The sequence below is a fragment of the Cornus florida genome, unplaced genomic scaffold (genome assembly GCF_030987335.1).
Source record: "Cornus florida cultivar Cherokee Brave unplaced genomic scaffold, ASM3098733v1 CherokeeBrave_3.0.0_Hap2_Chr04, whole genome shotgun sequence".
NCBI classification, from domain to species: domain Eukaryota; kingdom Viridiplantae; phylum Streptophyta; class Magnoliopsida; order Cornales; family Cornaceae; genus Cornus; species Cornus florida.
In genome coordinates this window covers 55667710-55689877 of record NW_026775574.1, presented here as the reverse complement: position 1 = coordinate 55689877, position 22168 = coordinate 55667710, and the positions used below count along the sequence as shown (strand labels likewise).

The 22168-nt window shown below is 37.9% G+C and overlaps 1 protein-coding gene and 1 pseudogene across 1 annotated transcript; one reads left to right on the top strand and one right to left on the bottom strand.

Annotated features, from left to right (window-relative positions):
- Positions 1-3949: 3949 nt before the first annotated feature.
- Positions 3950-4047, top strand: LOC132305808 (small nucleolar RNA R71; annotated as a pseudogene).
- Positions 4048-16473: 12426 nt separating this feature from the next.
- On the bottom strand, positions 16474-17280 carry LOC132304983 (uncharacterized). The gene has a single exon (XM_059802677.1). The coding sequence runs from the start codon at positions 17278-17280 to the stop codon at positions 16474-16476; it is 807 nt and encodes a 268-aa protein (XP_059658660.1).
- Between the last annotated feature and the right edge of the window lie 4888 nt (positions 17281-22168).

Below are 22168 nucleotides of genomic sequence, written 5' to 3'. Positions count from 1 at the left end.
CTAAATATGGCTCCATCTTCTTCTTCCTCTTCTTCTTCTTCTTCTTTGAAGCTTTAGAGATGGAGAGAGAGTGGATCTAGAGATGTGTTCTTGAGATGTGCCTCTACTTCCCCCTTTTCTTCTAACCCTAATCTCTAATTTTGCTAGAGAGAAAATATAAAATTACAATGTAGAAATAAAATGATAAAAGCTCCTTTACAAAATGGGTCACTTCCCTTTATATAAAAGGTCATTTTCTTAGCCATTAAGTCAAAAATATAGCGCCAAAATGATCTGGCACACACTCCAATATTCTCCCAATGATTGGATAGATGACAACTTTTTATGAGCTGGCAATTTAACTTTTTCGCACTGAAGGAAGTTCGATCGATTGAACCTTGGAGTTGGATCGATCGAACTTGGCTGAGATCTATCGAACTTAGGCTAGATCGATCAAGGATGGCGGCGCCTTTTTGGATAAGAACAAATCTGAGATATTTTGGAAATATTTTGGGAAAAGGATAAAAGTGGTTGGTTGGGTGGTATAAATTAATAAGATCAATCATTTGGGTGAGGACAAAGGTGTTCGATCGATCAGAGAAGAGAGTTGGATTGATCAAACTTTGGAATTTCTGTATAGGGAAAATCATGGTTCGGATCTATCTTGAAGGGCAGAGATCGATAAATGTTGAATCGATCGAACCTTGATCTTCGATCGATCAAAAAATGCTGAATGTCGCCCTTTTTCCTTTTTGCTCTTTTTTTGCTCCGCTTTGCTCATTTCTTTGATTAATCCCAGAATTGCTTCAATTAAGCTCTTATTTGGCTGAATTAGCTTATTTTCGGGATAAACACCTAAAAACGGTAATAACATGAAATTAGTCTAAAACGGGAAAATAAGATAGATAAAGGTCTTAGAATACTCAAGTTTAAGGGGTTTAAAAGTGTACTTTTCAGCGCTCATCACTCGGGAAACTTGCCGAAGGTTGGGAAGGTGGGTTATAGTGGTGGGAGGTGATGAGGGTTTAGATTGATGCCCAAATAGAAATAATGACCCTAGGGTTTCTTTTTTTTTAAAATGATCTCTGCCCTGTTCGATTGATCTGGAAGAATCTACGATCGATCGAACATAGATCGATTTGAAAAGAACTCAAATCGATCTAACCTTGTAAAACATATTTTTTAAAATTTTGAATATTTAAGAATTAAAAATTCAAAATTCCAAATATTTTTGGATTTTTGGAAAAATAAAATAAAAGTAAAAATAAAACTCTTTTTGAGGTTTTTGAAAATAAAAACAAAATAAACATTAAAAATCAAAATGCAGTTAAAGTTAAAGTCAAAGTCAATAAAGGAACACAAATCGATCAATCCAAGATCGATTTGGAAGATACTTTGATCGATCGAACAGGTGAAAACCTGCAGACAAATTCGAACGATTAGACATAGAGCTGTTTTATGCAAGGTTCAAAAAATTTCTAAGTGTTAGAACTGAAGAACGATCCAAGAAGAAGTTGGATCGATCTTGGAATTTCAGATCGATCTAGAATAGATTCGCACGATAGGACAGAGAGGTGGAATATGCAGGTATGATGCAGGTATGAAGTTCGATCAATTGAACCTCTTTTGAGATCGATCAAACAGACACAAAAATGCTAAGTTCAATGCTGAAAGTGCAGGCATTCTCAACCAAAATCCCCAACAATGTGTATGAACCCAGAATATATCTAGACGACCCAAGAAATGAAAGATAAAATAGAAATGAGGAAGGAATAGGGTTGTAAACCCTACGAAGTATTGTTAGTCTTTAACATCTCAAGTAAGACATTGGGCTCTTTCAGCCCGGATCAAATATCTTGTTATGCATCTCCTTCTTGACGGGGTGAAAAACACTTTAAACCCCACCCAACAAATGGTTCTCTAGAGAACTTGTTGGATTTGATTCAAAAAACATTGACGGTCTTTTATAAAGGCAACTTTTGGGCTTCCATACCCTTTCAACACTTGGTTTTGAAACAACAATTCTTGAATTCAAGTTTGAAGATGAACTCTTAGAACTTCCACTTCCAAGCAAAAACTCAATTTTATCAAGTTCATTTTCAAGACAGCTTTTTACAACACACACTTCTTCATGTTTGTCCATTGAATTCGGGGTTAGATTAAAGATATTCAACTTCACTTTCATGTGGCCAAATGAGATTTTCATTATTCCCGTCCTACAATTGATGTTGGCATTCGCGGTTGCCAAGAAGGGACGGCCAAGGATAACGAGAATTTGGCTCTTTGGATTTGGGACCGGTTCCGTGTCAATGACAACGAAATCAACGGGGAAGAAAAATTTATCAATCTTAATCAAAACATCCTCAATGATACCCCGGGGCTTTTTGATGGATCGATCGGCAAGTTGTAAAACTACCGAAGTCGGTTTTAAGTCTTCCAAACCCAATTTAACATATACCGAATATGGAAGAAGGTTGACACTTGCTCCTAAGTCTAGAAGAGCCTGATTAATGACATGGTCACTAATAATGCAAGATGTAATAGGTGAACCGGGGTCTTTGAATTTTGGGAGAGTGTTATGTTGTAAAAGGGAGCTCACTTGCTTGGTTAACACTACTTTCCTTGGTGCTTGGCTTTTGTTCTTCCTCTTTTGGGTGCAAAGAACTTTCAAAATTTTGGCATAAGAAGGAATTTGCTTAATTGCATCCAAGAGTGGAAGATTAATCTTCACTTGCCTAAACGCATCAATGATTTCATTGGTTTTAGTCTTTTGCTTTTCAATAGAAATTGATCCTTTCAAGGCATCCGGAAATGGAGCTTTAGGCTCAAAAGCTTTTTCAAAATCTTTCTTTGAAACATTTTCAACACAAGAATTTTTAAAATCATTTTGCAATTCATCTTTCAAATCATTTTTGACAACTTTTTCAACATGATCATACATATACAATAAAGGAAGAATAAAATGTGAAACGGGACAGGTTTCAACTTTTGGTTGCACCGGTTCACTTTCTTCATTGGACATACTCACTTGGTTGTTCATAATTCTCCCACTTCTCAAGGTTGTGAGGGCATTAACATGTTCGATTGTGTGATCTTCCGAAGAGGAATGAGTCTCCACAACACATTGTTGCTTTGGTGGGGCATTTAGAGGCATGTTCCCTTTCTCTCTAGCATTCAACATACTAGCTAGCTTAGCAATGGATTGAGAATGAGAATGAAACAATTGAGTGTTCGTCTCTAGAGTGCCTAGAGCGGTCAACACTTTTTCTTCAAAAGCGGGACTCCTAGAATTTGAGAATATGATGATTGGTTAGGAAAATGAGAATTAGAGAATTGATTACCATGCGATTGAAATAATGATCTAAAACCTTGGGAACCTTGGCTTTGCATTGGAGGTGAAATATACTTTCCTTAAAAACCACCTTGGGGAGGCTTTAAGCCTCCCCCTTTGCTTTTCCAAGAGAAGTTTGGATGGTTCCTCCAACTTGAATTGTAATGAGTGCCATAGGGATTATTCCCTTGGTTGACAAATGTCGCATTGACTTGCTCATGATGCTCGCTTGGCACATGTCTATAAGGACAATTGGAAGTAAAATGCAAGACACTTGAACAAGTTATACAAGATTCATTAGATGTATGATGATCATGATTAAGGGAGGAAGACATTTGATTCGCCGAATTTTGATTGATCAATAATTAATCAAATCTTTGAGATAAGGATTTCATCTCGGCAGCTATGTCATTGGAATTATCAACTTGATATAAGTCGACATTCTTCCTTCCACCTAAGTTTCTACCATTTTTAGAAGATAAGGATCTATGTATTGAATTTTCACTCATGCTTTTATAAACACACCACACATCATCCTTATGCTTGATAAGATAAGAGCCAACCATAGATGCATCAACCATACCCTTGTGACTATCCGGTAAACTTTCAAAGAAATATTAAATTAGTTGCCACTTAGGTATGTCATGATGTGGGCACTTCCTAAGCAATTCATTAAACCTTTCCCATGCCTCATGAAACATTTCCCCAACCCTTTGAGAAAATTCACGAATGGAAGTTCTCGTGGCATTGGTCTTAGAAACCAGGTAGTACTTCTTCAAGAACTCTTGTTGCATTTCTGCCTAAGAAGTTATCGAAAAAGGTCTAAGATTGTTGAACCAATATTTTACCTTATCTTTAAGGGTAAAAAGAAAGAGTTTAAGCCTTGAAACTTCTTCTGGCATGTTTGTGTATCTCACGGTGGAACACACTTCAAGAAACTCATCCAAATGCTTATAAGGTTCTTCACTTGGAAGTCCATGATAGTTAGAAAGCATTTGAATAGTTTGTGGTTTAATTTCATAATGATGTGCTCTAAATGGGGGCAGTTGAATGCATGTGGGTGCATTGTATTCATTGGGCACATAATGGTCTCTTAAAGCAATAGGTAGATTTACAATCGGTGGTGCTACTCGAACACCTTGGTTGCCTTGCATAATGGGAGGTTGTGGATCATAAATTGGCCGAGTCATTCCCAATGGAACTTGGCCTTGTTGTTGTGGTGGAATGAATGGTCTTGGCATGCCTAATGGTACTTAATTATTATCATGATGCACATTAGGGTAGAGGATACCTTGTTGGTCTACTCAACCAAGGTCCTCCACACGGTCCTCATGTTGCTCCTCCATTGATGAAATGAAGTGATGATAATTACTTCTTCCCCTAGGATTACGAACAATTGATTCAAGATGCAAATTAGAAGGGACGAGAGTAGGGTTCAATAACCAACGACTATGCATGCACTAGCAAAACAAATAGCAAGCAAATAACAATCACTTCACCCCCACAACAAATCAATCAACTAATCTCCACATATGACGATCCCATACTCCCATGTTTGAATAATATGCAAAGAAAAGTAAATTGCCTCTTTGCGGGCTCACAATCTATCTAGGAAAGTAAAAACATGCCACCACACGGGCCGGCGATTTAACTAGAGATTGAGTTAGAAAGATCTCACAAAGGGTCCTTAAGTAACTTCAATTCGATTTTTAAATTTTAAGCCTTGCTATGCTTTGCAACTTTTTAGATTTTAATCCCTTTTTGCTTTTGCTTAGCTTCACTTGACTTCCTTGCTTCCTTTGCTCGATTTCCTTGCTCAATTCACCTAATGAAATAAGAACAAACACAATAAGTAACAAAAATAAAATAAAGTAAAGACATGATCAAAAGAGTACTAATTCTTATTTGTTTCCGAAGAAATACGGCGTTGCCAATTCATCCCTGGCAATGGCGCCAAAAACTTGGTGTTATCGTCGCACCAACGTCTAAAGATGTGCAAAAGATAGTGTGTATGTGCAATTGGCCAAGTTTTAAATTTATAAATGCCACTACATCCCCTAACTAAAAATATAGCTAGGATGAGTAGGGATCATCCCAAGGGATTGTGGGCGTATTTGCAATGAAAACAATATATAGGGTTAGTAGGTCGAATGATCAAAAAGTTAGTTTGTTTGGTTGATTAAACTACAATGCAATTGAAATTAAAGCAAGTAAAAGTAACGATTTAGAAAAAAGAGAAAAAGATATGGAGGAGAGGACTTGGGGTACTAGACCTCACCACTAAGCTTGACTTCACTAGACACTAGCAATTGTATATCAATGGGGAAATAGAATTGTATCTTGTGTGTGTGTGTGATATTAATTGAAACTAGGCATGGATGACAAATACGAATAAATTATCTAGCCAATTCAAATGGAAAGCACAACCTATCTAATGAAACCACAATCCATTCAATGAAAGCACAATTTATGCACACACAACTATCTAGAGGCATACACCCTTTGCACTCACAAGTATGGAACACCAAGGAACAAGAATAGATGGTCCACCTATCCATGAATCTAAAGCAACTACACTAAACACATGGAAATTAAACTAAGTAAGCTAAAAGTGTGGCACAATCCATCAAGAAACAAGTGTGAACCATCAAATAAATTGTAAGAGTGTTCAATTAAGCACTATATTTTGATCATCACTAAATTAGCTTCATCCATACACATAGATATGCATAAATTCCATTAAATCTAGAGAAAAGCACATGAATCATCCATTCTAGCATACATAGATATATGAGTAGAAATAGATAATCAATTGGAAGCATTAATCCATACATATCAAGTAGAAACCACAAGATATATATATAAATCCAAGATCAAAACATTTGTTACAAGTAAATCCCCAAAAATATACAAAGCACTAAGTCTAGGAAGCAAACTTAAGGGCTACTCTAGCCCAAAGTAGATGTCTAGCCACTTATTGAAGTAGTCATCCAACCCTCAAGGGCTATCTCCATGATATGAATGACCTCCTTCTTGATGAAAACCCTAGAAGAATGAAAGAACTCCCAAAGATGTGCAAAAGCTCTCTAATCTCTAGTCTCTTCTCCAAGATAGATGATATGAATGTGTATTGAAGATATCAAGATTATTCTCTTAAAATGACTCAAAATCCTTATGCAAGAGGCTCAAGTGTCACACCCAATGGTTTGGATTCGTACACTAGGGTTTTGCAATTATTGCACCACGAGCCAACTTTTAATGAGCTGAAATTTTTTTTTTTTTTTCGGACTTGAGCAGGTTCGATCGATCGAACTGTGTTGAGATCGATCGAACATTGGTGAGATCCATCGAATGCTGCAGAGATCGATCTATCCTTGGCGGCGCCTTTTTGAATAAAGACAAATCTATGAAATATTTTAGGAAAGAGACAAAAGTGGTAGGTGGGGTGGTAGGTGTGGATAAGATCGAATATTTTTGATCGATCGAAGAGAAGTTGGATCGATCGAACATTGTGAAATCTTTTGGATAAGGACAAGGGCTTGGAACCATCTTGAAGTGTCCAGATCGATCTTGCTCTGATCGATCGAAGTGATGTTGAGATCGATTGAACATGCCGATTTTTCACACTTTGCTTCATTCTGCTTCCAATTTGCTCATTTATTCCATTTAACTTTAGATAACTTCTTTTAAGCTCTTATTTGGTTGAATTAACTTATTTTTGGGATAAACGCCTGAAAAAGGAAATAACATAAAATTAGTCTAAGACGGGAAAATAAGATAGATAAAGGTTCTAAAATACTCGAGCTTAAGGGGTTTAATTGCGCACTTTTCAGCGCTCATCAGTATATGTGCATGTATACATCTTTCATTAAGATTTAAGACTTGTCAAACATTATGCAAGTTAGATTAAACTGCTAAAAGTGTTTTTAATTTTTTTATATTGGTGCAAACGGACCCTTAAGGGACTCTTCTCTTCTATCCCGTGGAATAAAAAGAAGGAAATGCACAATCTATTTCCTACCAAAAAAATAAATAAATAATATAATAAACATATATAAAGGAAAAACAGTCTAATTGGAGTAGTTCATAAACATTGTTTCCGTATCTGGGTGAAAAAAGGCCTACTGTTGCTTCTTCTTCTTCTTCTTCTTCTTTTTTTTTTTTTTTTTTTACAAAAATCCGAGAGAGAAAAGGACACGCCCTGCATTTTCCATCTACTTCCCAGAATCCCAAGAAATTTCTGGTCAACCTCCAAAATTTTACTCGGAGTATTATTATTATTATTATTTTAAAAAAGTAGTAGTTGGAAAAGAATCCGCGTTTATAGGCATAACTGGTTCTTGGTAAATTTTAGGGCAATTGCTCAGAGCCCAGACCCATCCACATTCACTAGTATATAAAACCTTAAAACCAGCAGCTACTCCTCAAACTCATACCATTACCATCCACACCCACCACTATTAATATATATCTTCTCTTTCTGCTTCTCCTCTCACTAATCTTAGCAATTCTGTTTTGCAAATGGCAATCACCATGGTTCACATTAACCACCGACGCGCTAGCGAAACCACCAGCCTTTTCCACTTTCTTATTTACATGTTCTGGGCATCTAATGGTATTGGTGCAACCTACAGGGCTTATGTTCATGGCCACTATTCCATGTATATGAAGATTTAAGGCTTGTCAAACATTGTGCAAGTTACATTAATGATTAAATTGCTAAAAGTGTTTTTAATTTTTTTATAACCAGAAAGTTAACTGCTAAGTTTTGAAGTAACTACTAATTAAGGGTCTTTTGGCATTTACATCTTAAAACCCTAGGCCGGCTGGTGTGTCCACATAGACCTAATGGCTTGGAACTGGCCCAAGCCCAAACTGGCCCATGAATTGGCACCAATTCTTCAAACTTTATAATTCATCAAAAAATTAATGGTCCATGTGATCTAAAAGAAATTAATAATTTAATTTTTTCGATAATTAAAAGCAAGTTAAGTAACTCAATCATGGTACAAGGCACTATTTTCTCCTAGGGCATCTCAGTGTTGGTAAAGATTTAAGAAGTAAGTTCTTGAAATTTCGTTTTCGAATTGCACTCCTGACTTGAATAGTACGTGTGTTATCTTGAGCCGATTTAAGAAGTTCGTTCTTGAAATTTTGCTTTCGAATTGCACTCCCAACTTAAACGATGTGTGTGTTACCTTGAACCGATCCTTTTGCTTAGCACTAGAGAGAGGAAGGAGGAAAACTTGCCCCCTCTTTTGTTACCTTGAGTTGATCCCCTTGCTCGCTACTTCAACGGCATGGGAAAGCGTAATCAAAACATGTTGTCGAATAGAGTCGCATTATCCATTTCTTTCTGTCGTCTTGGTGGAACCTACCTGCAAGAAAAGAATCTATTGAGTACCCAACCACCTGATCAGTCGAGATGGAAATGAACTACTTTTTTTTTATATTTATTTTTAGTAGTAAGATTGTGGAAGACCAAATCTACTAAATTATATATATATATATATTGTTGAGGCTGAAATTCGCCGCGGCCTGGTATGACACCATTTTCTGCAAAATAAGGATGGCAAAGTCAAACATCGGTGTGGTGCCGGTCGTTGACCCTCCGATGATCAAGTTAGTAGGATTTAGAGAAAGAATTTTTTATCGTAATCTCTCTAGTAGGAGATATTTTTTGTGTACCTTATTCCCGAGTCGTCTTCGTATTTATAGTCACTTCCCTTATTCTTGATAAGGGAATTTCATCGTCCTTAGCCCATGGAGCTTATCCCGTGGATATCTTATCCTTGATAAGATTTGAACTTACCCTATGACAAATCCATACGATTTTCCATCATTTATATCTAATAGAAATGGTTATCCTTGATAACGAGATATTATCGCCCGAGGGTTGAAGAGGTCTGGCGAGTCAATACTTAATTACCTCTGTCGTTAGGTCAAGGTAGGTTAGGGTTATTTTTCCCTATCAGTTGCCCCCTATTTCCGGGTACGTTTTGGACCAAGGAAATACTTTGTATATTTTATTTGTTTCCTTTTTACTACAAGCCCTTTCATATTGTAGTAGGACTCCTTTACAAGAACTTCATTGTTACTTTCCTATAAATAAATATATATTTATTTATTTGTTTACCTCCTTTTTCTTTTTTGTCTGAAATCCTTTAAACTGGATCCTAACTGTGAGTTTTTTGTGGATCGTTGTAGATACGTAATTGGGTCAAGTCGTTTCTACCGGGTTATCGGTGTAATTCCTAAGTGGTTTAGATATTTTCGCGATATCCACTATTTTATCATGTTTGTACAGGAAAATAACTTGAATAGTGAATCTTCATCTGAAAACTCAACCTCTGAAAGTGTTGATGAACTTGATCTTGATTATGCTGACGAAGCTGGTGCTGATTACTCCTCAAGACCAAGGACTGCTTTTTTCAAGCAACCTCCACGTGAAGGAGAATCTTTAATTAAGGATGAGAATTTACAGACTTGTAGATTTAAATATTCCATTCCTCCATCCATTCACCTTCACAAACCCAACCCAGAAGATAGATGTTCTTCTATCCGTTTGGGCGAGGTATGCTTTTTCGAGTCAACTTTTGCTGCGGGCTTGCGTTTTTCGATTCATCCATTTGTAGAAGAAATTCTTTCTTATCTAAAGATAGCTCCTTCTCAAATTGCCCCTAATGCCTGGAGAATTATTATAGGCTGTTTGATTGTTTGGGGAAGGTGTGGCAATGGTCGTCTAACCGTAAATCAATTCTTGAATTTTTATTATCCCAAGAAGAAAAAGGATAACTTTTGGTACTTTCAGTGTCGATTAAGGAAGATATTCCTCATTGTTGCAGCTCCAAAAAATAATAAAGGTTGGAAGAGTTGTTTCTTTTTTATTTCCGGTGCATACGGGAATTTTCCCAGTGTTTGGAGTAATTCACACCCTGTTGGTACAATATATAACAATGTATGTATATATATACAATTTATTATTATTATTATTTTTATTATTATTATTTTTAACCTGTGAACAGTACCCATGGGTACTATTCCCGTGGGTACTATTCATGTGAACAGTACTCGCAATATATATATATATATATATTTTACCTGTGAATAGTACCCGCAGGTACTATTCTCACGGGTACTATTCATGTGAACAGTACTCGCAATATATTTATTATTATTATTATTATTATTTTAACCTGTGAACAGTACTCGCAAAACATTTTTTTTTTTTTTTTTTAAAACCCTGTGAACAGTACCGCCGGTACTATTCCCGTGGTACTGTTCATGTGAACAGTACGCATAAATTATTATTATTATCATTTTGCCCCCGGCACTGTTCCCGAGGGAACAGTACCGCGGGATACTGTTCCATGAACAGTAATTTTTGAACTTTTTTGTTTTTTTTTTGCCCCCCCACTGTTCCCAAGGGAACAGTAATTTTTGAACTTCTTTTTTTTAAAAAAAAAAAAAAAAATTAGAGAATTGCGACTTACAACTCCATTTTTTAGACTTTAAGGAGAAACTAGCTCTCTCAGCCCAAGAAAAAGAATATGTTGGTAACGCCCTTGCTCACCCAGTGAAGACCTTTAGTGATCTTATGATGGAGGAAGCTCTAGAATTGTATGTACGAGCTACTAGCTCAATCACAACTCCCACCTATTTAGAGAAAGGTAAGAAAAACGAAGGTACCCATATATAAACTTACTAAGTAACATTAATTTTGCATTTTTCCTTATCACTTTTTTACTTGTGGTGTAGGCATGAAACTTAGTAAAAAGCTTCTGGCCCAAGTCCGGTCATGTAATCTTCCCTCTACTCCTGCTTCCAAAAAATTACGAAGGGTAGGAGAGGAAAGTCATGGTAAATCTTCAAGCTCTGGAGTGTTATTAGGTCCTACTCCTACGTCTTTAGGTTTCGGCAAATTTGGTGGGGTTCCTTCGAGTTTCGAGAGTTTTGGCTCGGTATCGACTTCCACCAACCAAACCTTTTCCCAAGGGGAATCAACTCTTGATAAAGCTAATGTCGTATATGATAAGTTACATAAAATGGTGGTAAAGGATGACGTGGTCAAATTACAGAACTTGCCCGCATCTGAACTTTCACGGAACTTTCTTCATCTAGTTAGCCAGGTATGACTTTACTCTTGTCATGTGCATCCTTTTCTTTTAACTATTTATTATTTATTTATTTTTTGATTGATAGGGCACTACCTACTCTGTTGCCATTGTAAATGAATACGAGAAACTTTCCCTAGAGATAGCTTCCCTCAAAGCTAAATACGAAGATGTTACTTCAAAACTTAAAAATAAAGAAGTTGACTTGGCTAATGCCAAATTGAGCTTTCAAGATGAGAAAGTAAAACTTACCAAAGAATACTCTGATAAGCTGGAACTTGAAAGGTTAGCTGCTGTGGAGAGATTTAAAAATTCTAATGAGTTCAAGGTGCTCGTAGGCAAGGCTTGCTGTGATGGTTTTGACCGGTTCAAAGCTCTTGTCAGCAAAGATCGTCCGGATATAGATTTTTCCATGTATGATATTCTGGACGGGAGCGAAGAGGAAGATTGAGCTCTGTAGTAGTAATCCCATATATGTTAGGTATTTTGCTTTTTAGTATGTCGATCCTTTAAAACTTTTTCAGAATATCTCTTAATTCAGCAAATAGTTGTATTGCTTTTGACATGATGTTGCACCATATTTATTATGTCCTTACACCGAATTTCCTTTTCTATTGATTAGGCTCTCTCTTTATGATATTGAACACATCTTTGTTTAAAGAAATATCCAAATACTTTTTCAGGCTTCACTCAGCCTGTCCTTCTCCTGAAGGAACTTGTTTTTTCGAGCTTCACTCAGCTCGTCCTTTAATAAGGAAATGTTAGTCATCTCTTTTAATACAGAAATGGACTTAACATATTACTAGTCCTTTCATAACTTATTAAATTCAATAGTAATGTCGTCAGCAGTAGAAACACGTGAAATAACAACGAATAACTATTTTATTAAAAACTTATCGAAAATAATATTCGATAGTCGATCACCAGCATTCATTAAACACTAGTCCGCTTTATTAAAGCTAAAAACATGCTATCACTTTAAAAGTGAGATAATAGCCTGGCATAAGTACCTATTGGTAATACTTCCTCCAATGTTCTGCATTCCACGCGTGAGGAAGTTGGCTTCCACCCAGTGTCTCTAACCAATACGTCCCCGGTCTATTGCACTGGGTTACTCGATAGGGACCTTCCCAGTTGGGAGCTAACTTTCCTTCCCCCTTTTCCTTAGTAGCCGGGGTAACCTCGTGAAGCACCAGGTCTCTTGGCTCGAACCTCCTTAGCTTGACTCGGGCATTGTAGTACTTGGATACCATTCGTTGGTAAGCTGCAACCTTAAGTTAGGCCTGCTCTTTTTTTTCTTCTATCAGGTCTAAGTTTACCCGTAGCTCCATCCCGTTCTGTTGAGGTTCAAAATACTTGGTTCTGAAGGTGGCAACTTTGGATTCTACTGGGATTGCTGCTTCACTTCTAAAAGCTAACCCAAAAGGGGTCTCCCCTGTAGGGGTTCTCACAGTAGTGCGATAGGCCCATAAGACTCTGGGCATTTGTTCAGGCCACAAACCCTTGGCTTTTTCTAGACGGGTCTTGATCATCTTCAGTATTGTCCGATTTGTGACCTCAACTTGCCCATTGGCTTAGGGATGGGCAGGGGAAGAAAAATGAACCTTAATTCCAAGCTCATTACAAAAATCAAGGAACTTCTCACTTTCAAACTGCTTCCCATTATCTGTCACAATCACCCTTGGTGCTCCGAACCTGTAGATTATTGTCTTCCAGAAAAACTTCTTTACCTCATTTGCTCCAATACTAGCTAATGGTTCAGCTTCCACCCATTTGGTGAAGTAATCAATAGCCACAATTGCGTATTTAGTTTGTCCATTCATTGGTGGTAAAGGACCGATGAGATCCGTTCCCCACTGGGCAAAAGGCCACGGCCCTGTAAGAGGGGTTAACTCTTCTGCGGGTCGTTTTCGGACATTGGCGAATCTCTGGCACTTGTCATATTTTCTCACCAAATCAAGTGCATCTTTCTTCATAGTAGGCCAAAAGTATCCTTGTCGGATAGCCTTATGTGCTAATGACCTGCCCCAGCATGGTTCCCACAAAGGCCTTCATGTATGTCTTTTAAAATGTAGTTTGCTTCATCAATGGAAACACAACGTAAGTAGGGTAAATAAAATCCCTTCTTGTAGAGAACCCCATCAATGAGGGAATATTTTGCTGCACGCATCCTGATCTTTCGTGTTTCCATGCGATCTTGGGGTAGCTCTTCGTTCTCTATGTACCTGATAATGGGTTTTGCCCATTCCATGCCTTGGATCACCTGGTGTATTCTATGTGGCCAATCCCAAACTGTGCTAGGCTCATCCAAATGTTCCACATGTATATCTTTATCCTCCTCTGCGGTTGCTAGTCGGGCTAAGGCGTCTGCTTGACCATTATCTTCTCTGGGAATCTGATGAATGGAGAACTTCTTAAAGAAGCCTTTGATATCTTCTATCTTATGTAGATAGGTTTTCATCTTCTCATCCTTTGCTTCATATTCCCCCTGGACTTGTCCAGTTATTAATTGAGAATCAGTATACGCTATTAGTCGCTCAATTCTAGGGCTTTAGCCATCCTGAGGCCTGCTAGGAGAGCTTCATATTCCGCTTCATTGTTGGTTGCTTTAAACCCAAATCTGAGGGCATATTTGATGTATTCCCCCTCTGGGGAAACAAGTACTAGCCCCGCCCCACTCGCACGGGCGTTGACCGATCCATCCACATACATTATCCAAGTAGATTCAGTTTCTTCTTGTTTATCTACATCATACTCGTGCCCATCTTCTGGTGTGAATTCTGCTATAACATCTGCTAGTACCTGAGCTTTTAAGGCCGTTCTGGGTTTGTATTGGATATCAAACTCTCCAAGTTCTACCGACCACTTTATGAGTCGCCTTGAAGTATCAGGTTTGCGGATGACCTGCCTAAGTGGCTGGTCTGTCAATACTACTATGGTATGCGTTTGGAAGTAAAGCCTGAGTTTCCTTGCAGAGACAACTAGGGCAAGGGCCAACTTTTCTATCCTTGGGTACCTCTCTTCTGCCCCTCTGAATGCCCGGCTAGTATAATATACTGGCTTCTGGATTCCATCCTCTTCGTGGACTAAGGCTGAACTTACTGCCGATGGAGAAACCGCCAAGTACAAATACAACTGCTCTCCTTGCATTGCCCGTGATAGTAAAGGTGGTGAAGTGAGATACTCTTTCAGCTCTGTGAAAGCTTGCTCACACTCAGGTGTCCACGAAAAAGCTTTCCTGAGCACACGAAAGAAAGGCAGGCATCTATCTGTTGCCCTGGAAATCAACTTGTTCAGAGCGGCGATTCTTCCTGTCAATCTTTAAAGTTCCTTAGTCGATGCTGGAGACCGCATGTTGAGAATTGCTTGGATTTTCTCGGGGTTGGCCTCTATCCCTCTCCTGCTTACCATGTAACCAAGGAATTTCCCTGAGGAAACACCAAAGGCACATTTGTCTGGGTTGAGTTTCATTTGGTGTTTCCTGAGGACTTGGAATGTCTCCTGTAGATCAGCTAGGTGGTCTTGAGCTTTCAAGCTTTTTACCAACATATCATCCACATATACCTCCATATTCCTTCCGATTTGATTCTTGAACATCAAGTTGACTAGCCGCTGGTATGTTGCACCAGCATTTTTTAGCCCAAAAGACATCACCTTGTAGCAGTACAAACCTCTGTCCGTGACAAAAGAGGTCTTTTCTCTAACTGGTGGGTGCATTAAGATTTGGTCATATCCTGAATATGCATCCATAAAACTAAGCAGCTTATAGCCCGCCGTTCCTTCTACTAACATGTCGATTCTTGGCAGAGGGAAGCTATCTTTAGGGCACGCCTTATTTAAATCGGTAAAGTCTACGTACAACCTCCATTTTCCATTGGCCTTTTTCACCAAAACAACATTGGCCAACCAGTCGGGATAACTAACCTCTTGGATGAAATCAGCTTTCAGAAGCTTGTTCACCTCCTTTGATATAGCCATGTTCCTTTCCGCAGCAAATGTTCTTCGTTTTTGCCTGATAGGTTTGACTATGGGATCCGTGTTTAATCGATGCTTGATCGTAGCTGGATCAATACCAAGCATGTCTTCATGTGACCATGCGAACACATCTTGATTCTGTCTGAGGAACTGTACAAGAGTATTCATGAAGTCTAAGGGGAGTAGAGACCCTATCTTCACCTTTTTTGTCACGTCACTGTCATTTAAGCATATCTCCACCAGGTCCTCAATTGGCTTGGCTCGATCCTGTTCCTATTCTTTAATTTCTTTAACAACCAAAGCCTCTTGCTGCTTCTTTTCTCTGAAAGACGCAACATAACATTCTCTGGCAGTGGTCTGATCTCCTCTTAATTCACCTATGCCATGCTCTGTAGGGAAACGCATCAAGAGGTGATAAGTCGAAATGATCGCCCTCATCGAGTTTAAGGTAGTTCTTCCTAGGATAACATTGTAAGCAGATGGGCAATCCACCACCAAGAAGTCTACCATAACAGTAACTTGTTTCGGGCTGGTTCCTGTAGTGACAGGAAGAATGACCGGTCCTAGAGGGTAGACCTTATCTCCCGTGAATCCCACCAATGGTGATCTGGTAGGTCTGAGTTTCTCCTTACCAATATTCATTTTGCTGAATGCATCAAGGAAAATGATATTAGCTAAACTTCCATTATCCACCAAGATCCGTCGAGTAGTATAATTAGCGATCATCATAGTGACATCAAGAGGGTTGTCATGGGGTTGTTTCACGTCCTCAATATCTTCATCTGAGAATGTGATAGCAGGATCACCTAGACATGGCATTTTTCAGTGTGGATTCTGTATTCCAACTTCACAAACTTCAGATGAGTTTCGCATTCTCCTGGCATAGGCCTTACGGGCTGAGCTTGATTCTCCACCACCTGTACATCCCCCAGCTATGACCCTGATTTCTCCCATTAGTTGTTAATCAGGGAGACGGTTATCTCGGCCTACTCTTAGTGGATTAACATTGGTTCTGTCATTCCCCATAATAAACTTTCGTATGTGCCCCCTTCGGATCAAAGTCTCAATCTGATCCTAGAGGTCGAAGCAATCCTTCGTGGCATGCCCATGGTCTTTATGAAACCTACAGTACTTATCACGAGGTCTCCTCGCCGGGTCTGACTTCAACTTTGGTGGCCACTTCAGATATGGTTCATCCTGGATCTGTAGAAAAACTTGATCTATCGGCATATTTAAAGGGGTGTAATTTGTATATTTCTCCGTGCTCTTATAGCAAGATGCCCTTTCATTCTGGTTGATCATGGGTTTCTTATACTTGGTTTCCTTTTCATCTTTGGTTGTCAGAGCCAGCCTTTTCTTGTCTGCCTTCTTATCATCTCCTTCTTTCCCCTTTCTTGCCATCATTGCATCTTCAGCATTCATATGTTTTTTAGCTCGAACCAGTAGCTCGGCCATATTGGTAGGAGGTTCTTCTGATAAAGAGAAGAGGAATCTTGAGGTTTGGAGTCCTCCCATAAAGGCGGCTAAGGCCACCTTGCCATCCGCTTCCTCCACCTGCAACATTTCCGTATTGAAACAACCAATATAGTCTCGCAGTGACTCTCCTTTCTGCTGCTTTACAGTAAGAAGGTAGGTAGCCGGCCTTCTATGCTTCTGGCCAGCAATGAAGTGTCCTATGAAACGTTTACTCAATTCTTCAAAGGTTTCGATGGTCCCTGGCTTTAGCTTGTTAAACCACACTCGTGCTGATCCTTTGAGAGTTGTTGGGAAAGCCCTGCACATGATTTCATCTGGCATTGCGTGCAGGTGCATTAGCGCTTGAAAAGTCTCCAAGTGGTCGATGGGATCTTTAGTTCCGGCGAAACTCTCAATTGAGGGCATTCTAAATTTGCTTGGTAAAGGGCACTTCATAATTGAGGGGCTGAACGGCAAGTTGGTCTTCTACACCAAACTATCTATGGCTGCAATACCTTTTCCCTTTATGGCCTGCATCACATCGTCCATCTTTGCCTTGAGATCTTGTATCTCTGGGTCAGCATGGGAAATCTCCTCTGTCTTTTCAACGACAGTTGTGTTTTCATGAGGTCGGGAACTCCGGGGAAGAGATGGGTGGATCACTTCTCTATGTTGTTTCCCTACCTGGCTTTGTTCCACTTCGGTCTCATGTCGAGGAGGATGATTATCCTGTTCCTCAGTATTCCCATTACCTCTGTTCAGGTTCGAGAAATCTTGTTGTGGCAAGTTCTGTTGAACCGGTGGAACAAAGTGTTGCAGGATTGCTACATTTTGCTGGATCAACTGGTCCATACCCTGATTCAGAGTGTGGACCTGTTGTTCCAACGCTGCAAGCCGCTCCTGGTCATTTGGGATGTCTAGGTTTTCACCCAACTCTTCCTTTTGACCAGATCCCTGTAACAGTGTTCCTTCGGTGACCATACCGGATCGCAAACGTATCTATCCAACTGAGTATTAGTATAAGGGAATTGTCGTTCTCACAAACGGCGCCAACTGTTGAGGCTGAAATTCGCCTCGGCCTGGGCGCCTCCCCAGCTGGGCCGGGTAAGTCACTGCAGGGATAGCGGAGGCTAATCACAAACAACACTCAGTAGGACTCGAACCCCAGATCTTGTACTTGCTAAGCTCCAAAATCGAGCGAGTAAACTACTGGCCATATTCGAAGTGGATGGATTAGTGCATTTTTTACCCTTTGTGTGAGATCGAAAAAAAAAACCACGACTACCAATAACCGATTCCGTTACGTAATGCCAATAAGGTCTGACTTTGTTACACCACGACAATGACTGGTACCATGACTGTGAACCTTATATCCCACTAAAGTTGTTGTATATATATGTGTATATAATTTATAAAAAATTACATAGTGCCCCCTAATATATATATATATATATATATATATATATATATATATATATATATATATTAAATATTCTTTCTTTCTTTTCCCTGCTTACTCTTCTTCTTCCTTTCAATTTTTTAATTTTTTTTTTTTTTTTCATTGGCTAAAAACTCACATAACCATTTGTTCTTACGGGAACTTGAATCCTAATTATCCCCTTTTGGGAGGTAGACGATATATCGCTAGGCTGCACAACCTTTGGTTTTTATTTTTTATTTTATTTTTCTCTTCAAATAAATTTGCATCTCCTTTATTCAATTAAATCCTAACTTTTTTGAACATATTATTTTGATCATATATGCTTCAAGATAGTCTTTTTAAAATTAATTATATATATATAATATTCCAACAAATTCCATTTTCAGGCGAGTTGGAATAGCTTTTGCAAATTTACTGTAATTTTCAAAAAGAAACAAAATGTATAGCATTGGCTGGATTGATTTATATGGCCATAATCAAACGTGCCCATTAATTATTGAGTCAATATTATATATTAAAAAATTAACATGCTATAGTTAACCAACGCAACCAGTCCATTTAGTTGAATTTGTTTTTTCAAGTATACTTTGCCGCTAAAATGAAATCCACTCTCCCTCTGCTTTTGTTGATTTGTAGAGAGTAGTTTCTTAAAATCTTCGACGAATACTGGATGGCTTTCTCACTACCACTAATTAGCTTTCTCACCTACTCATGAGTGGCCTTGTAGTAAATTAATTATGTTGGTTGTTGATTGAGATTGTTAAAAATGGTGACACTAATCGCTATTATTATTTGAACTAATAACACTAGAATCTTATGATTATACTCAGCCGTGTAAAATTTTAAGATTGCAACAACTAATAGTTTAATCATTATTTGTTTCATTTGAGCAAGAAATTAGCAAGTGGGGGAATATGTGGACGTGTTTTTGCTTTACATTCAACAATTTAATAAGAATAATATATATTATAATTGTTATACTCATTGGAAATTTACAATTCATTTATGGCTAGTTTGGTAAAGCTGTAGTTTTCATTTTTTACCTTACTTTCATTTATGCGAAAATGGCAAGTCTTGAAAAATTGTATTTTTTTAAAAGAGAAATGAGAAAAGAGAAAAGAAAATATATGTTTGATTTGGGTTGAGGTTTGCTTGCTTTGCTTTGGTTGGATGGATTTGGTTGTGAATGAGAGTTTTTATGGATTTGGTTGGGCTTGATTTACTTTTGTCATATTCCGGATTAGGGTTTTCCTTGATTGCTTTGATTTCGTACATCTAACTATGCTCTCATCCAGATTAAGGTTTTCCTTGATTGCTTTGATTTTGTTATACTCCAAATTGTGGAAGCTATCCTTTATTAGGGGCTCTGCAAATGTTCATATATAATTTTCTTAATTTTCTGTATATAATAAATCAATTTTGCTGGTAATCTAAAAATATGTGAGTGATGGTCCTAGGTTTTTTTTTTTTTTTTTTTTTTGCTCATTTCATCCAGAAGTGTGAGGAAACATCCATGACGGTCCAGTTTATGAATTAAATAAAGTGAAGGCTCATGTTACATCCCACAATTACCTTGGGGAAATGAAACCCTTTTTCACGTCCTGAATTGAAAATGATATGTGAATGGAGAACAAAATCTCCACCAATCACCGGGGAAAAAAGCCAAAACAAACTCTCTCTCTCTCTCCACTGTGTTAACTACTTAACTTTAGGATCCTTCTTTTCTAAAAACAAACTCGATGGGTTTTTAATTTCATACTGAACTTGCAATACCATCGTCACTAACATTAATTAGAATAAAGTGGTGGATATAATTATAGAGAACAACTCTTTGGTTCTTGTTCTCAGTGGCGAGATTCAGAGGTTTCTTAGAGACCCATTTTCCTATATGTGAATGATGATCCAGTTTATGAGTTAAATAAATATACAAGATTGAGTCAAGTAGTATACAAGTGTAAGCAAGTCTAGTGGAAAAGGGGGCTTGATTGTGTGTAAAATGTATTCCAATGTAAAGTGAATTCTTGATTGTGTGTAAACTTCGTTTATTGAATACATTTGGCATGTTTCTTATTAAGACTTGAGATTGTGCTCCTTTAGATAGAGAACTGAGGTTGTTATTTATGCTCTCTTGAAATTAAGACTTGATTATTGGAATTCAGAATTGAGGTTGATAAATGTAAGCCACTGGTATTCACTGAGAAAAGGGGATTATGTGAGTCATAGTAGGGGATAAATGTGTGCCATTGGTTCTTCCTTATTTTGATTTCCTATCAAAATGAAGGGTCATAAGGATTCTTGGTGAGGAATGGGAATTATGTTATTGATGTTGCACTTCAACCATAAGTGACACGATATTTTGATATTGTTCTTCTTTATTTCTTTTCCTATTGCCTCTCACTACTCTTCGATTTCTCTCCAGGTAATTCTCTTAAACATCCTAGTCTATGATTGTTCAATGTATCAGGTTCGGCACTTTTCAGGATTGTTCAATTTGTAATGTCGCTTAGTAGTATCACTTCATGCTTTCAGATGACATTGCGATTGATGGAAACCAAGTTGAGTTAATTGTAGACCATGTTGGCAGGTTGTATCAGTTCATTCTTGCAGATGTCATGCTTTATAGTATCAGTTGATGCAAGGAATTTTCTTCTTTCATGGCATACTTGGACGCTAGGCATCTTCTCGTTGCAGACTTACATGGTTCTATGGTTGCAAAATTTGATGGCATATGTGGATGCAAGCCATCTCATTTGATGTCATTACGTTCAGTACTTATTATGTCCGAGTCTTGTATATCCTCAGATTTGTATATGATCAGCCTTGTAAGTGCTCAAAAATTCAATCGTAGTTATTATATCTGAAGTCCCTACTAGTACATGTGCAGGAATTTATCTTCTTCCTTACCTTCCGAAAAAAAAAAAATTTCTTCTTCCTTCTTGTTCAGGGGAGGGATGCCTCTTTCCTTAAAGCCTTGTACATGTTCAATACTTAAATATAAATTACTTTTCCTTACAAATTACCTTAATTGAGAAAATAAATCATTTATGCTATATTTACGCCCACCCGCACACACATTTTGAGTTGATGTATTGAGTATAGATTTTTTGGTATTAATGGATGAATCCTTCATAGGAGTTCACTGGTGTGAAATTTAGCATACCTTATTACCAAAATACGATTTTGCTATATGCCCAAAATCGATTGCTTTTAGATGTACACTTTTGAAGCTCTTCTTGGATATTTTTCCATTAGTATGCTAATGCTAATTGTATTCTATAGTCCATGTCATTTTGAACATATTCTGTTCTAAATAGTAGTGACTAGGATAAGCATAACAGTGTGTCCATGAGTGTTGAACTGTTGGTATTGGGAAATTGGATGACTGATAATATTTTCACCTTCTATTGACAAACTGATTGATCCTTTTCAACCCTGAATTTCTTTGTTCATAGAATTTGCATTATCATGGATTGAACTTATTGAATTGAATCAGTTCTATTGCCTTTCCCTTTCTGAATGTGACTGTTGTTTGATGCTTTGAACCAATTAGCCAAAGTTGTATTGTTTGTTAGCCTCTTAGAAAGTAATAATACTTGACGTTGGAGGTGTATACTTTGAGCTTATATTTAGGAGTTGGGTGTGCTCTACAACTCATGGTTGGACCCTGATGCCCCACATAGTTGTTTTCCTAGCTGACATGAACTGATCTATGTTGCTGATTCTTGCTAGTATCTGCAATTGGACACATCGAGCGCCTTCCAGACAGGGAATCGTTAATAATTCTCAAATATTGTAGTTTTTTTTTTTCAGTAAATAAGTATGTATTGAAAAAAATAAAAAATAAATAAATATTGTAGATTTTTGATGAACTTG

What these genes read in the sequence shown, in the direction of transcription:
- LOC132304983 (XM_059802677.1), bottom strand. Translation starts at nt 17,280, where the DNA reads ATGCCCTCAATTGAGAGTTTCGCCGGAACTAAAGATCCCATCGACCAC.